The sequence below is a fragment of the Eubalaena glacialis genome, chromosome 15, assembly GCF_028564815.1.
Source record: "Eubalaena glacialis isolate mEubGla1 chromosome 15, mEubGla1.1.hap2.+ XY, whole genome shotgun sequence".
NCBI classification, from domain to species: domain Eukaryota; kingdom Metazoa; phylum Chordata; class Mammalia; order Artiodactyla; family Balaenidae; genus Eubalaena; species Eubalaena glacialis.
This window is the reverse complement of record NC_083730.1, coordinates 53,202,103-53,218,139: the sequence shown is the minus strand read 5'-3', so window position 1 is coordinate 53,218,139 and position 16,037 is coordinate 53,202,103. Positions and strand designations below refer to the sequence as shown.

The 16,037-nt window shown below is 41.5% G+C and overlaps 1 protein-coding gene across 2 annotated transcripts in view; it reads left to right on the top strand.

Moving 5' to 3' along the window:
- LAMA3 (laminin subunit alpha 3) overlaps positions 1 to 16,037 on the top strand; it is a 233,763-nt gene that overhangs the window by 100,997 nt on the left and 116,729 nt on the right. For both annotated transcript variants that reach the window (XM_061170276.1, XM_061170275.1), the window contains exons 14-23: positions 44 to 92; positions 1,034 to 1,133; positions 1,838 to 1,890; positions 2,102 to 2,207; positions 2,952 to 3,051; positions 6,300 to 6,456; positions 8,700 to 8,832; positions 10,740 to 10,882; positions 13,840 to 13,937; positions 14,442 to 14,595. In XM_061170276.1, coding sequence (XP_061026259.1) covers positions 44 to 92; positions 1,034 to 1,133; positions 1,838 to 1,890; positions 2,102 to 2,207; positions 2,952 to 3,051; positions 6,300 to 6,456; positions 8,700 to 8,832; positions 10,740 to 10,882; positions 13,840 to 13,937; positions 14,442 to 14,595 — 1,093 coding nt within the window. The remainder of the gene's footprint in view (positions 1 to 43; positions 93 to 1,033; positions 1,134 to 1,837; positions 1,891 to 2,101; positions 2,208 to 2,951; positions 3,052 to 6,299; positions 6,457 to 8,699; positions 8,833 to 10,739; positions 10,883 to 13,839; positions 13,938 to 14,441; positions 14,596 to 16,037) is intronic.

Sequence of the window (16,037 nt, the reverse complement as noted above, 5' to 3'; positions counted from 1 at the left end):
ACGTTAAAACCCCAGACATTTAAACCACTTCTAAATCATATACAGGCTCCAGCAGTGTCTGTGACCCAGCCGGAACCCTGGACTCCAGTTTGGTAAGTAGAGGATTGTAAAAGGGTTGCGATTCTAACTATTGTTCTGATACTTATTTGAGACCCACACATTTGGGAGCTTCCTGAAATTAAAAGTAAATTAAAATAAGACCTGAGGCCAAATAGCTTGAAGAGACCATTGCTCTTTTTCAAAGTGCATATGTGATATTGTGATTTTCTGCCCAAAACAAAAGAATACGGTTTATTTAAACTTTGAATTGTAGAGTCCTAGCATTACTCTGAGGGCGTTGCCACCCCGGAAACCTGCACATAAGCCTGCCATACATAATTAAAATTAAGAAAATCAGAGGCCAGTACACATTTAATTAAGCTGTGTACAAAGTAATTGCAATTTATTTGGTATTACTCCAAGCACGATACCATGGCATTCTGATTCATTTTCTAAGCACTTAAGAAATTATCTGTCTTCTTGGCCTCAGAGCTTGGAGAAGCTGGAACTCCAGGCCCTGGAGGGAAAGGGGAGAGACATTTTGCCTTTTCACTCTGGGGCTTCAAGATGTTTAAGCAAGGCAGTGACTCTGGCATATTATAGACACACTTGCAGATAAACATAATTTTCTACTACCTCTCAGCATGTTAAATATTCAGATATTTTCCATTAAGATTTATAGTCCATGCTGTAACAGAATCAACAAATAATGACAATGTTATAAATGAGTCGTTAAATTTTTTTTTCTTTTTCTGAATTTTCCAATTTTGCTTTAACCACGTATATGGCTTATGTGTATAACAAATAAATAACTAATAAAACAAAATCAATTAGCAGACTGTTGAAATCAACCCAGTACTTTTATTCCGCCTGGATACACTTAATTTACATTTCGTGACCAAAATATATTTCTGTGACAAGCTTTGTTCAGAACACTTGTTTGGAAACCTCTTAATTCTGAGATGTCAAGCATTAGTTTGATTTTCTTTTAAAGGGGCATTGCCGATGCAAGCTTCATGTTGAAAGTCCTACTTGTAGCATCTGCAAACCATTATATTGGAATCTGGCCAAAGAAAACCCCAGTGGATGTTCAGGTGAGGTTTCCTACGAACAATATTTTACTATATTGTAATTTCCTCTTGATTTTCTTTACGTCAGTGACTCAACTCACAAAAGAGCTATTGATTTAATCTGTTCAGTTTGTTTGAAATTCTGTATAAATGTCTTGATTTTTTTTTCCCCCACTTTTGGCAGAACTTCTGTCATTTTCAAAATCTCAGCAAGGGATTTATATCCTGTTTCCATATGTATCATGTTGTTTGAGAAAGCAGCTGCTTGATAAATGGTTTTTCCGCCTTGTTTTTATAATCTACACTTCCCGGTTTAATTTTATTTTCATTTTATGCTTAGATTGAAGCCAGTATAGGAACTTGGAAACACCAAGCTTCAGATGGCTAAGTGGAGTGAATATCTTTTAATAGGGTATATTTTCATGTAAGCATATCAATAATGACCTTGACATTAGAATCATTTAAAAATCCCATGATGTTGCAGCTTTTTGTCTTTTATGAGTGGTCATAAACAAACCAGTACTCCTTGTAGGTAGATGGTATTGATCTGGCTGCTGGGTTCTGCTGACCCCAGAAAGCAATTCAGTTTTAGACCTGACTGCTGCAAAGTGGAGTTCTGCTGAGGCATGCTAGAAAGTGATTGTAGTATTGCTGGTGTGTCCTGTTCCCAGAGTCGGAACTGTCCTTTTTTGTAACCTTGGTCCAAGGATGCTCTCTTATCTTCCCAGAATGCCAATGCCATGTGGCGGGAACCGTGAGCGGAATTGGAGAGTGCGGGCAGGTAACGTGGGCCTATTTTTCCTGGGATGCCGGTAGAATATACTGGCAGTTAATTGTGGGGTTTCTGCAGGAGGGTGTTAGTGCCATCTTCATGGAAGTTTTCAGATCCCGGCTACCCTGCTTCATGTGACACAATGAGCCAGTTTGAAATCTTGAAGATTAGCACATTCTGTAATCTCACCAAATTTTGTCATCCACTCATTGTTCTGCAGTTAGATGGTGACTGTCACTGTAAGTCCCACGTCGGTGGTGATTCCTGTGACACATGCGAAGATGGATATTTTGCTTTGGAAAAGAGCAGTTACTTTGGGTGTCAAGGTAAATCCTTCCAGGGGGTCCTGAGTAAGGCAAAAGGACAAAAGATGGGCAAAGACTGGCAGAGTAAACCTTGCTTCTGAGTTCACTGTCTTCTTGCAGACTTTCTGATGGGATGGGACTGAAAAGATCTGTCCAGGGAAATTGGCCAAACATTGCCTTAAAACTAGAAATAAATTGCAAACAGGGCTGCTTCCACTTTTCTTCTACCAGCACACTGTTGGTTTAATTATAAAAAAATCATAATTGGGATGCGGGGGACCCATAGGGGAGATGTAAATAGCATCAAGACAGAGATTTTAAAGATAAATTTTGAAATATTAAAAAAGCTCACACAGTAATATTGTGTGATAATATTGTGTTAAATAATGAAGTTGCAGGAGCCCCACAAGGCTACTCTGGTATCTTTCAAGCAGCCTCTCCTTAGCACCCACTGTCTAGAGTAGCACTATGCTGTGAAATCGTGTTTGGCTCCTGGGCTGCTGTCGCCTTACATGGGACAACAGTGTTGGAACTGGCCTACAAGGGCACCTCCAACTTTCAAGTGGACTCTTGGGGGGACTTGCTGTCTTACTTTGGGAGGTTCCTACATATTTCAAACACCTGCCAGCTGTGAGGTGTGGCAAGGGAAAGAAGGCGCAGCCCTGCAACCCCGGGCTTCCCGATTTCCACTTCTCATAGAGGGAGGGGAAGCCTCCAGCATGGAGATGCTTTGATGGGTGACCACTGCTGTTTCCCGACTCTCAGGGTGTCAGTGTGACATCGGTGGAGCCGTCACCCCTGTGTGCAGCGGGCCCTCTGGAGTCTGCCGGTGCCGAGAGCACATCACGGGGAAGACCTGCCAGCGGTGAGTCCCCTCCACACTGACGTCGTGAAGGCTCTCTCAGAGTCCTGTCTGTGCCGGCAGTTCTGGGGCAGAGAGAAGCGGTCCCCAGGTGAGAGGGCCAGTGAAGCTGTACTGTCATTTGCCATCTGGACACTTGTCACTGAGGCCAATTAAAACAGGAGGTAAAGTTGCCCTAAAAACGGTTCCACTTTGTAGATCACAGAGTGGCCTCACTGGAAAGTTCCCAGAGGTGCAAAAAGCCAGGTGGGCGAGACTTGGGCTGGATGCACGAGGTGGGTTCCCACAGCTGAACCTCCACGTGGAAGTCACAGCCTGGAGGAGCCCAGCAGATGCAGCTCCTGCTTCTCCCTCGGGATCCGTGACTGTGGGGGTGGGGGTTAAGACAACTTTAGAAGTGGGAGGAAGTCCCTCATCTCATGCAGAAGCAAATCAAAATGAACGGGAGCAAGGGAGCCAAGTGGAGACTGAGGTCCCAGAGGGGCTATAGCAGGTATGGAGCACGCTGCCTCTGTCCTGCCTGTTTAGCAGTTTCTATATTTATCTGAAACCATGATCCATCCATAATTGTCCATTAGTGGAAGGAAGAAAATTTTTAACATTCTGACTTTTTAAAAAAAATTTATTTATTTATTTTTGGCTGCGTTGGGTCTTTGTTGCGGTGCATGGGCTTCTCACTGAGGTGGCTTCTCTTGTTGCAGAGCACGGGCTCTAGGCACGCGGGCTTCAGTAGTTGTGGCACACAGGCTTAGTTGCTCCGCGGCATGTGGGATCTTCCCGGACCAGGGCTCGAACCCATGTCCCCTGCATTGGCAGGCGGATTCTTAACCACTGAGCCACCAGGGAAACCCTCTGACTTTTAATCATACACTGAAACCCTTGTGAAATGCAACTTCTAAATCTCAAGTACCTTCACTACTTCTGCATTGTCAACAGGTTAATAAAGAGATCTTTAATGTAATCAAGGCGAACCGTATGTATTGGGTTGGCCAGAAAGTTCGTTTGGATTTTTCTGTAAGATGTTACAGAAAAACATGAACGAACTTTTTGGCCAACCCAGTACTTAGAATGACGCTTCTCTCCTTTTCCTCGATGTTTCCAACATTTGAATTCTCAGGATCAGAGCAGCTCAGCTGTGCTTTCTTCCATTGTTTCTAAATGACAGTAAAAGGGGCCTCATAGTAAAATGTATGTGAAGAAAGGCACATCTGTAGTTTTGTTTTCCTGCAGACGAGCGAGGTTCACCATAGACCAGAGGAACTTCATAAATTGGCTCAGAAACATTTTCGACCCATGTTTTACCTCTTCCCGCCTTCCTGTTGATAAAGTGAGCTTTCTCCCTACTTAATCAGCATGAGTTTTTTTCTCCTTCCAGCTATGTAGGTGATTGGCTAATTTGGGGGTTGAAATAATGCGTCAGAATAAATTACCCACCCTGAGGCCAAAATATTGACATTACAGCCAATACATATATATATGGAATTTAGATTATCCTTTGATTTAGTAGTAAATGATAAATGAAATAAAAGGATAGCACACCAACAACATAGATGCCACAGCACCTTTTTCCAGGTTGATAAATTTTGCGTCTTTTTGTCCTAAATTCCTCCAAATGTTTGTTTACGGTATTATTTGTGTATTTTTAGTTTTTCTTACAAGTTTAGAAAGCATTCACATTCACTTTGTTTTCCAAATAGTTTTTGTGATAACGTAATATGTGTTACATTGTAAAATTTTAATAAGTACCTAAAAGTAAAAAGGCAAAGGAAAATCTTCATTCTGCCGCCCAGAGATAACCCCTTTTAATATTTTTTGTATATTTTCTAGGCTTTTTCTATGAATAAAAATTAGTATTGTATTTTATCATATAATTTATATCAATTTTTTCACATGATATCATGAACATTTTCCATTGTAATTAAGTAGTGTTCAGAATATTTAATGGTTACATAATATTTAATAATTTCTTTATTTCATAATTGTACACATATTTTGTTTCCAAGTTTTCGCTGTTGTAGACATTCTTTTATGTTAATTTTTTTTTTTTTTAATTTATTTTTGGCTGTGTTGGGTCTTCTTTGCTGCGCGTGGACTTTTCTCTAGTTGCTATTGTCTTCGTTGCGGTGCGCGGGCTTCTCATTGCGGTGGCTTCTCTTGTAGTGGAGCACGGGCTCTAGGCACGTGGGCTTCAGTAGTTGTGGCACACGGGCTCAGTAGTTGTGGCGACGGGCTTAGTTGCTCCACGGCATGTGGGATCTTCCCGGACCAGGGCTCAAACCCATGTCCCTGCATTGGCAGGCGGATTCTTAACCACTGCGCCACCAGGGAAGCCCTATGTTAATTTTTGACCCTATAAAGTCATTCTTTAGAATATATTCCCGAAGTAGAATTTCTATGTCAATGGGAATGAACATTTTTAGGGATCTTCATAAATTACCTCCATAAATTACATTCATAAATTACCTTTATAAGTTGTAAGCATTCCTAATTCTACTTGCAATATAGGAGCATGCCCTTTTATTTCCCTTGACTAATTGGTCTTTATGGCTTTAAATCCACTAACAGCTATTAGCTTGGGACTGGATTGTCAAAATACGCCATTTTGAAGAACTTCAAGTAGTTTGAATATAAAATGTCACACAAGCAATTGAATATTTTTGATCCCTCTCTGTGACCACCATTATCAGACTCTTGAAAGGAATCCATTTATAGGCATATAGTTTAAGAGAAAACAAGACATAGAAAAGTCGTTCTAATGATCAAAATATATATGTATATGTAGAGAAAATGTATCTAACTTGTAAACTTGGCATACGAAGTATTTTATGTCGTGTTCACTATGATATCTGCAGTGCTTAGCAACAGTGCCTGGCAAAGATATTCATATTTGTGTAATCAGTGAATATGAGTATAAATGAATGAATTTATGGTAAATAGCCCAATTTGACTTTGCTAAATCGTTGGCAACCATTTAAAACATTTTAAAGGGTGCTACCACTATGGGCTGTTCTCAGTGCTTTTCTCATTTGACTGCTTGGAACGAGTAGTGTTGGGTGTTTTCTGTGAATGTTTACATGAGCGAAAGCAATAATTTAGAGAAAAAGCAGCCCCCACCCCCAATTTGTCCTTATTTAATGTGCTCTGTCAATTTGGTGGGAGTTCTTTCAGTGATAGCTATTGGGATTAAAGGATATCCAGATTATCAATGAACTTCACTTTCTGTATCCACATTTACATTTTATTTATAAAAGGCCTGAAAACAACTACTATTTCCCGGATTTGCATCATATGAGGTATGAGATTGAAGATGGCACTACACCCAATGGAAGAGCGCTTCGGTTTGGATTTGATCCCCTGGAGTTTCCTGAGTTCAGCTGGAGAGGGTATGCTCAGATGACCTCGGTACAGGTGAGCAGCCAGGAGGAAGCAGCCTCCGGGTAAAGCAGCCCATACACTTGCCCACAGCCCTCTCAGCGAGACCCCCAAAAGGTGAACTCTCCCAAAACTAATTCCAGGACTCTTGTTCTTGAGAGGGTAGATGGGGTGCTGGGTAAGGTTGGATTTTAACTGATAAGCATATATATCGATTTCACAGCTTATTGTTGCTTTAATTTGGTCACCAAATCAGAAAATGAAGGGATTAAAGAAAGATGGCGCTTATCTCTGGAGACTTTTTATAAGAAGTTTTCCAGACGAAATTAGGCTATAGTTTAACATGAGAGACATTTTTCTTTAAAGCCATTTGTGGAGAATAAAAATGAGTTAACTTAATTCCAATAAAGCCTGTGTTGCTGAATTTTGAACAATGCTTGTTTTTACTTTTTATAACTCTGAATTACTATATGAACAGAAACTAAGATAAAGGAGGAGTTTTAGTCATGCTATTTAATTTTTCTTTCCCATATTTCTCCTGTCCTTCAGTCTTCTCTACCGTACCCATCTCTCTTGGTTTTGCAGTGGAATAATTAAGGAATTTACACATTGTCTGTTTACCTTTAGAACTTATACAACATTTATAACTGAATGTTTCTTTATAGTCATTGAGTAGTTTTATCCTCAGAATTTCTCTTTGAGGTTGCTCTCTTCAAGCTGTTTCTCAGTGGAGAAATTCAGAATAAAAGAGGCAAGTTGATGACGATGGTAGCTCAGTATGTGTCCTTAGCAGATCCAGGACTAGTGCTTGCTATTTCTAAATCAGGCAGCCCTTGGAGAAACAGGGGTGGGGGTCACAGTTCCCTAGGAGCCCCTATTGATTCTAACGTTGCTTCTTGCCTGGCAAAGTGCCCCATCTAAGATGCCTTTCGCTAACAGTATCTGGGATCTTAAGACACTCCACTGTTTCCTCCTTCTCCCCAAATACAGCAATTCAGTTTCTTTAATTCTCTGCTTTTACTTCATTATTCAGAAAAAAGCAGTGCATTCCACTGAGTCATAATAGGATGTGAATGACTTAAGAGCCCAATCAAGGTATATACCTCCTCACAGGTGTTTGCAGTTTGAAAGAATAGCTGGTTAACACAAAGGAATGAATTTCTAATGGTGGATTTTTCTGTAAGTATTTTTAGTCAGAGGACTTGGGTGGTGTTCCCTGGAATCACCACTTACTTTACTCTGCCCTTAATACATTCTTGCATTTTTATTTTCCAATGTGGAACTAACCCTTAAAGAGGAATTCTGTCAAACTGAGAGGGCCAGTTGGAGTTCCTCAGTGTGGGTCAGCTGCAGCTCCTGCTCCCAGAGCAAAGGATTCTACCCAACGCCAGTCTTTATTGTCATGGATGTCTTGTTCAACAAAAGTCCCCTTCATTTCAACCAAAGGAACTGGAGGAAAGACCTAAAGAACTACTGGTTTAGAAATTTCCATGTTTCATGAACTTTCCTTGGGCCACAGCTGGATCTGGACATGTGGTCTGTGGTTCAGAATTGAAGTAGTCTAGTGTCTCCTTCAAGATCATGGGCCCAGCAACACTTACAGAGCATTGTGTTGGCAACGGGACCTGGGGACCAGCAAGACCCCCTGTCCCCAGCAGAGAGCCCACATTCTTCTCAGACAGGGACTGGGATAAATTCCATATGATTTAGCAGGCAGATTTTAGTTACATCTAGATTTCATCGCTAATGTGTTTGGGATCTTATAACCTCTCCTTAGCCACCACTGGTTTTTGTGACTGTTTCAGATGTTACGCATGTGAAGTGGACTCTGGAGTGCTCTCTCTCTGGGGCTGGTGGTGTTAAATAACATACCTTCTTTTCCTTCTGTTCTGCCTTTTTATTTCTCCCAGCCAGTGGTGGTTGCCCCGTCACTGTTTCTTTCCCTGAACTAATCCATCTAACATTCCGCTCTGTCTGCCTGATTACTAAAATGTCAAAAGAGGATCTCGGTTGCTGAGGGAGTGTGTTTTCACTGAACCTTTAATTGTAAGTGATTTTAATTTATTGGCTGACTTGCCTGTGTTCATCTTCCGCAGAGTTAGTCACTTGGTGTTTGTTGAGTGGCTGTGAATGTGTGTGTATATGAGTGTGTGTGTGTGTGTGTGTGTGTGGTTTCACTACAAGCTCAGTAGTGAAGCTGGAATGCCATCACTGGTTGGCTAGCATTTCTTTTAACCAGTTGTCTCTTCTATACTTTATGGGTTTTTGGTATTTTTCAGAATGAAGTAAGGATCGTGTTGAATGTGGGGAAGTCAAGTCTCTCCTTGTTTTGGGTTGTTCTGAGATATATTAACCCTGGAGCTGAAGCAGTATCTGGCCGTGTAACTATTTATCCATCCTGGGCTAAGGCAGGTGGGTAAATTTTCAAGCCTCTTTTGTATAAAGAAGCGATTAATTAGTGAAACATTTTCTCTAATTTTCACAAAATTGATCTCTTTAGAAAACATGAAGCCTGGGATGTAGTCTGATTGGGACACAGATGCCCTGTCCTTTGTACCTTTTCAATCTCTAAATGCTCTGGGTATTTAAATTTTGCTGTTAAATTTGTTATTAACTGTCATAAAATAAATCAGTGTAACAACCTATGTACCTTGGCTGAACCCCGTGGGTTATGATATCACCACAGGGCAAAGCTAATTTATAACTCATTCAGGTAAAGTGGGTGTCACCTTTGTGGTGTTACTTGAGAGCCCCTGGCCTACTGCCCTAAATTCTCCCATTGTTTCAGGCAAACCAAGTAATTCAAGGAGAAACAGGTGAGGACAGGAATTTTTAACATGAATGTGGTAAAGCATGAAGCCCAAGAGAGCTCCAGGGAGGAATATGCCAACCTCATTCAGGGGTGAGGGATTCCTGAGGGCAGACGAGGAGCCCAGTCAGAGGGCAGATCTCACCACAGTCAGAGATGAGGCGTGGAAGTCTGTTCTGCAAGGAGTGAGGGCTTTCGCTCGTCCAGGAACAGACTACTGGGAATTCCACAAGGACACAAAATGGCGCCAATGGAAATCTAATTTAGGTGGGAAATTTAAGCGCCTTCGTTTAGTATCCATGGCAGAGTCGGACTTGGGGAAGAAATGATGTACCCAGTTGTGTCAGCCAAGCTTGTAAGGCTGGAGGCTGATTAGACAGTAGCTACTAGGAAGAACTGGCAAGCTTGCTTTATCATTTACAGAGTACTTTGGCATCCATTTCCTCACATGATAAGAACTTTGTGAAACCGAAGAAGGCTGAGGAGGAAACAGCTGAGAGGCGTAGTAAATTTTCTAAGCACACAGCTGGTCTTTGTAGACAAGACCCAATCTTCAGACCCCAAACCCTTTCTAATGGACCCACTGCCTCCCAGGGGACAATGCCATCAGCAATTTGCCCTCCGTTAGCTCAAACAGTTGGAATACATTGTGGTTTGTTTTCTTGTTCTCTGAGACACCTTTCCTAAGCCCCCATGTCTGAGTCAGGAGCCCAGTTGTGTATTTATTCCGTAATAACCTATGCCTCCTCCCAGATGGCACTGTCCACGCTGTACTGTATTTTCTTTTGGTCTGCAACCCCCCACCTCCCCTGTCCCCACTGTCAGGGAGCAAAGGCCATGCTGGCTGTGTTCACTGCCTGGTCCCCAGAACCTAGTTCCAGCCCTGACACATAGTGGGCCCCGTAGATGTTTGTAGAACAGGAGAGTGAATGCAGGTATTTGGAGTAAACATTTCTTCCAAAGAAAAAGCCTCCATTGGACTCCGATGGGACAGTTTTGTTTCTGAACCTTCTACAGAAGGTCCTCTGCTTGTTTAATGCAGAAGAAAACATTGCATCCTGAAAACAAAAGAAAACTGAAACTTTTTCTTATTTCAAAATGAATGCCTGTTCTTCAACAGAAATTTAAAAATTTTTAATTACATGTAAACAAAGAAGGAAAAAAATAGTTTAATATCTAATGTAATATACTGAATACTTACTATGTGCAAAGAACTTTTCTAAGCAGTTTACATGTCTTAATATACTTAATAAATTTAAAAATTACAATCCCAGCATAGATAGCCACTGTTAACATCTTATCAGTGATATCTTTCTAGTCTATTTTATACATAGGCGTATGCATTCATGCAATTGTTGAAAATAAGATCAGTAAATCTGATCAGTTCATATGATCAGTAAACTATCTGAAACCTTTTCAGATGTCAACTGAATGTTCAAAGCTGAGTATCTAAAATCAGAACACTGGCTGCTAGAAAAATGCCCTAAGCAATTCTTTTTATTTCTGATAGATGCTGCTCAAAGCAAAGAGACCATCTTCCAGCCGAGTAAGGAGCCGGCCTTTGTCACCGTACCCGGAAATGGTTTTGCAGATCCATTTTCAATTGTACCAGGAACATGGATCGCTTGTATTAAGGCGGAAGGAGTCCTCCTGGTAAGAGATGGTTCTGAGGGGAGATTCTTCCCCTCTTAGGGATGGTCCATCCACAGTGACCCACAGTGACCAGAAGATAGAAAAATCATAGCTGGTTCCCTTTGAGACACAGGAACCTATGGTGACATTTGCCCTCACATGACATAATGACATAGGAGCCAACTTGAAATAGCTTTTATATTCTTCCAGCCAGCTTCTCACAGGCTAAAAAAAAAGAAATTTTTTACTCAGAATGACTCAAAGATATTAAAATAAATGCACAACCTTTATGAACGTATGTCCCAGACTGTCAAAAGTTTCTTTGGGATTTTTCATCATGAATCAGAAGGGCGATAAGAAAAAAATTAACCTCTCTGGGAACTGTGCACAACGAATCAGAAGGAGCTAGAGGAAGAGAAGATCCTAACATGAGTGAAGTTCTTGGTGGTGAAGAGCGAAGGGAGAGACGAAGAGCCAGTGCCTCTCTGTGACATGCTTCCTGCCTCCTTCTGCCTTGACTGTGGCAGTAGCATCATCCAACAGATTGCCTTGGACAAAGAACTCTTCATCAGGGGAAGGGCTGTGTCCTCGCCCATTAATAGAATAGCCAGAGAGGCCAGGGGAGTTGTAGGGATGAAACCTGCTATTTCAGATACCTCTCTTTGATGTCTGCTTTCGCTTATAGCAAGGTCTTTTCAAAAATAGTCTTTGGCAATACTTGGTTTCATGCACTCAGAGTGGAAAACAGAAAGCTTTTCCTTCTGGCACAACTCTTTTGATTGGCTAAATGAGCAGATCTCAGGCAAGTCCCTTAACTCCAAGCCTGCCCCATACAGTAGAGACCATGCCTATCCATGTAGGTCCTTTCCAAATCTGAGATCTTATAAAGATAATGTGAAGGTTTAAGCTGTTCATTCTGTCCCTATTTTTCTTGCACTTCTTGGTAGAAAGGTTTGTTGCTTTACTAAAGTTTCTGAATGTTTCACAGATATTAGACATGAGGAAGAGGAAAATACCATTGAGTCCAGTAACAGGGCACAAAGTTGGACTAATGGAAAGAAGAAGTTCATGGTAAAAGTTACTGCATAGGCATGGAAGAGTCTTCATGACCTTTAGCCACAGCAGTTGTGTCATAATTCATATGTATGCTTCCATATTATGATCTTATTTTCTCTAAAAATATTTTATTGAGCACTTATTATCAACCTTTACTGTTTTAGGATCTTTGGGACCATAAAATAATGAGGAGATATGGTCCCAACCAAAGGAAGCTTACTAATAGAGCAATAGCCATTTAAAAATTAATATTAGAGAAATGTAAATCAAAACTATAATGAGGTATCACCTCACACCGGTCAGAATGGCCATCATTAAAAAGTCTACAAATAACAAATGCCGAAAAGGATGTGGAGAAAAGGGAACCCTTGTACTCTGTTGGTGGGAATGTAAATTGACGCAGCCACTATGGAAAACAGTATGGAGGATCCTTAAAAAACCAAAAATAGAGTTGCCATATGATCCAGCAATTCCACTCCTGGGCATATATCCAGAGAAAACTCTAATTTGAAAAGATACATGCACCCCAATGTTCCTAACAGCATTATTTACAATAGCCAGGACATGGGAGGAACCTAAATGTCCATTGACAGATGTATGGATAAAGAAGATGTGGTATATATATATATATACACACACATATATATATATTTTTTTTTTCAATGGAATACTACTCAGCCATAAAAAAGAATGAAATAATGCCATTTGCAGCAACACGGATGGACCTAGAGATTATCATACTAAGTGAAGTAAGTTGGAAAGAGAAAGACAAATACCATATGGTATCACTTATATGTGGAATCTAAAATATGATACAAAGGAACTTATTTACAAAAGAGAAGCGGACTCACAGACATAGAAAAATTTATGGTCACCAAAGGGGAAAGGGGGTGGGGGAGGGATAAATTAGGAATTTGGGATTAGCAGATACAAGCTACAGTATATAAGATAGATAAACAACACGGTCCTACTGTATAGCACAGGGAACCATATTCAGTATCTTGTAGTAAACCGTAATGGAAAAGAATATGAAAAAGAATATATCAGTACACACCTGAATCACTTTGCTGTACACCAGCGACTAACACAACACTGTAAATCAACTATACTTCAATTAAAAATTTTTTTAAATTAAATTAAACCCCACTCAGATAGAAGCCTGCTGAGCCCCTACTTTTCCTCTCCTGTACATTCTCCTCCTCTCTGCTGTAGACAAATTGAGGGCTGTGAAGAGACAAAAGCCTCATGGCCCGTGTACGAGTCTCTCACCATTGTGGCCAACATTCCCTCCCTTCCTCCCTCGGCAGATAGTCAGTGATGCCAGGATTGGCAGAAGCCCAAACTCTGCCCTCTCCTGCAGAGCTGCTTCTGAACTCCCGCTGTGGGCTCCCCGTGGCGCCCTCAGTGGAACATGTTCTTCCTCTCCTGACCCAGGACAGGCAGTGGGCCAGTTTCAGGCTATGATTTACCAGGATCACAAAACATCACTTTTTTACACGAAGCCAGGAGAGCGTTGCTCTGGTGTGGGAATAAAAAGCCAGAATACATAACCTACAACTCAGGGTTCTATAGGGATGAAGGCAACCAGCATGTCCAAGGAACATCTAATCAATTGACAGGTTATTATTATCTTTATTTCTGAATTTATTAACAACCCAGAAGAACCGGTAAAACTTCCCCTGAGATTTGAAAATAAAAATGTTTGCCTGAGGCGCTTAATCTCCAACGCTTGAAGCTCCTGTGAGAGGTTGCTTTGTGTGTTCCAGTGAGTCAGGGGGCAGAACAAAGCAGTTGATGAAGACAGTTCAACTAGAGTGCTTCACCTGGTTATTATTAGTTTAGCTAGTATGTGTAGCTATTTTATTACTAACGTACGGCCGCCCTCCTAATGAGTAATCGTCCTTTCGGTCTTTATTTCCTAGGACTACCTGGCACTGCTCCCCAGGGACTACTATGAGGCTCTCTCACTGCAGCTGCCGGTCACAGAGCCGTGCGCCGACGTAGGCCCTCCCCGAGAGAAGTTAGTATGGGCAGCAGGTGCATTGTCGGGGGCCTCTAACTCAGGAACCTTGGGTGCAAGGATTCTCAACAGGCTTCAGGGTCACGACTGAACAGAATCCTCTGCTTAATTCCTTAATTGTGGTTTTTCTCTGTGGCAGTGACTGTCTTTCGTGTAAGATTCACAAAGTACTTTGCACACGGTATCTGGCGCGTAAGAGTGACTCACCCTCTCGCATGAGGAAGTGGCGACGCATGCCCAAGTAATACCCTCAGGGTCATGCATCCGGTGAGGGGAAGAGCTTAAAATGGTATCTAGGTTTGTGGACCTTTGCTTCTCCCATTCCTCATGCAGATGAAAATGGACCATCCGATTCCTGTAGTAAGCACTTAGTAAGAGTTGGTTGAAGAATGATGAGTGAATGAATGAAAGACGGAAAGGATAAGAGCCCCGGGGATGCACTGTGATGTTCTGTGTTCTGTTCTCGGTCGTAACTGTCGTATTTTGTTGTTGTTGTTGTTGAAGTTGTTTGCTTTACCAGCATTTGCCAGTGACCCGATTCCCCTGTGCCCTGGCTTCTGAGGCCAGACACTTCCTGCTTGATGGGGAGCCAAGACCCTTGGCAGTGAGGCAGCCCACCCCTGAACACCCAGTCATGGCGGACCTCAGTGGGAGAGAGGTGGGGCAACCTTTTCTTTACTGTCAAAACTATTATTACTTCCCAGTCCGTCTGCTGAAAACCCTTGGCTGCAATTGCTTCTCACGTTCAGGGGAACCTGGAAGACTTCCTCAGAGGTGTTAATTAAAGGTGTGCTGAGTTCTCTGATTCAGGCTGGGCCTGGGTGGTCCAGCGCACTGAACCATTAAAAGGCTAGTCTCTGAGCACATTCTGCAGTAGATGTGGTGGGGAACATGGACGACCACAGAATCCTTTCCTTTTGATCCTCTGGGCTTATAAGGGGGCATCCTGTTCTATCTGATTCAGGGCAAGATCTCTCTACAAGGCTTCCAGAAATTACACAGCTTACCCTAAAAGGATACAATGCTCCCTGACTGCTCATCCCCTCAGGCTAGGTGATTTGTAGCAGCTGAATTCCTTGAGCTCATAATCTGGAACTGCTACTCCCAAAGGGACCTCCTTCATGGCTCAGAGGACCGGTCAGTACAGATCTTGGCATTACTTTTCTTCCGGGAGTTCTCTGAGCCTCAAAACAATTTAAGACTACACTGTTTTAAGATTGAGTTAGAAGTATTGTGTATCAACAATTAGAACTCATTACCTCAAAATGAAGACACTGAAAAAAAACTTCCTCCACAATATTTCCATTCCTTACTTTCTACAATGTTCTCTGTTTCACACCCTTGAGGAAAATGTTTATTTGGGGGATTAAATCTGTGGAATGAAAATATATATGGTACCCTCACTGACCATTTAGATGTGTACCTTTTTGTAAAGTACATTCCTAACATTTTCAAGGTAGAAGTTATAGGATTTTAAGGATATTTCTTAAATTTAGTCTTCATTTCATTTTATTTTATTTGAGTTTTTATTTTACAAAAATATATACTTGTTATAAAAAGTAAAACAATATGCATAAAGAAAAACAAAGTGATCTTACTTCCTCTCCATTCTAATATTCAGTCCACTGTCTCTCTCCCTACCCATGCTGTGTGTGTATACAGATGTATATACATGCCTACGCATATATACAAATATGCGTGTGTGTGCACGTGAGCGCACACGTGTGTGTGTTCCCCACACAGCAGGGAGGTACAGTTGGGAAGGGCTGATCTCCAAGAAGTGATGCTGATGACTCATCAGGAGCTGTCCCTACCTCTGACTTAGCCCAGAGCCACAGCGCTGAGCTATTCTATTTGCATGATGCACAAAACTAAGCCCTGGGCTGTCCAGTTTTATTTAGAGGTCGTTTTTACTGTTTTATCTGAGTGCTTACAGACTTGTGCTGTCTGATACAGTAGCCACTAGCCCCATGTGGCTATATATATTTAAGTTAATTAATCTTAAGTAAAGCTAAAAATTCAGTTCCGTGGTTGCACTAACCACATTTCAAGTGCTCAATAATCATATATGTCTAGTCGTCACCCTATTGGACAGCACAG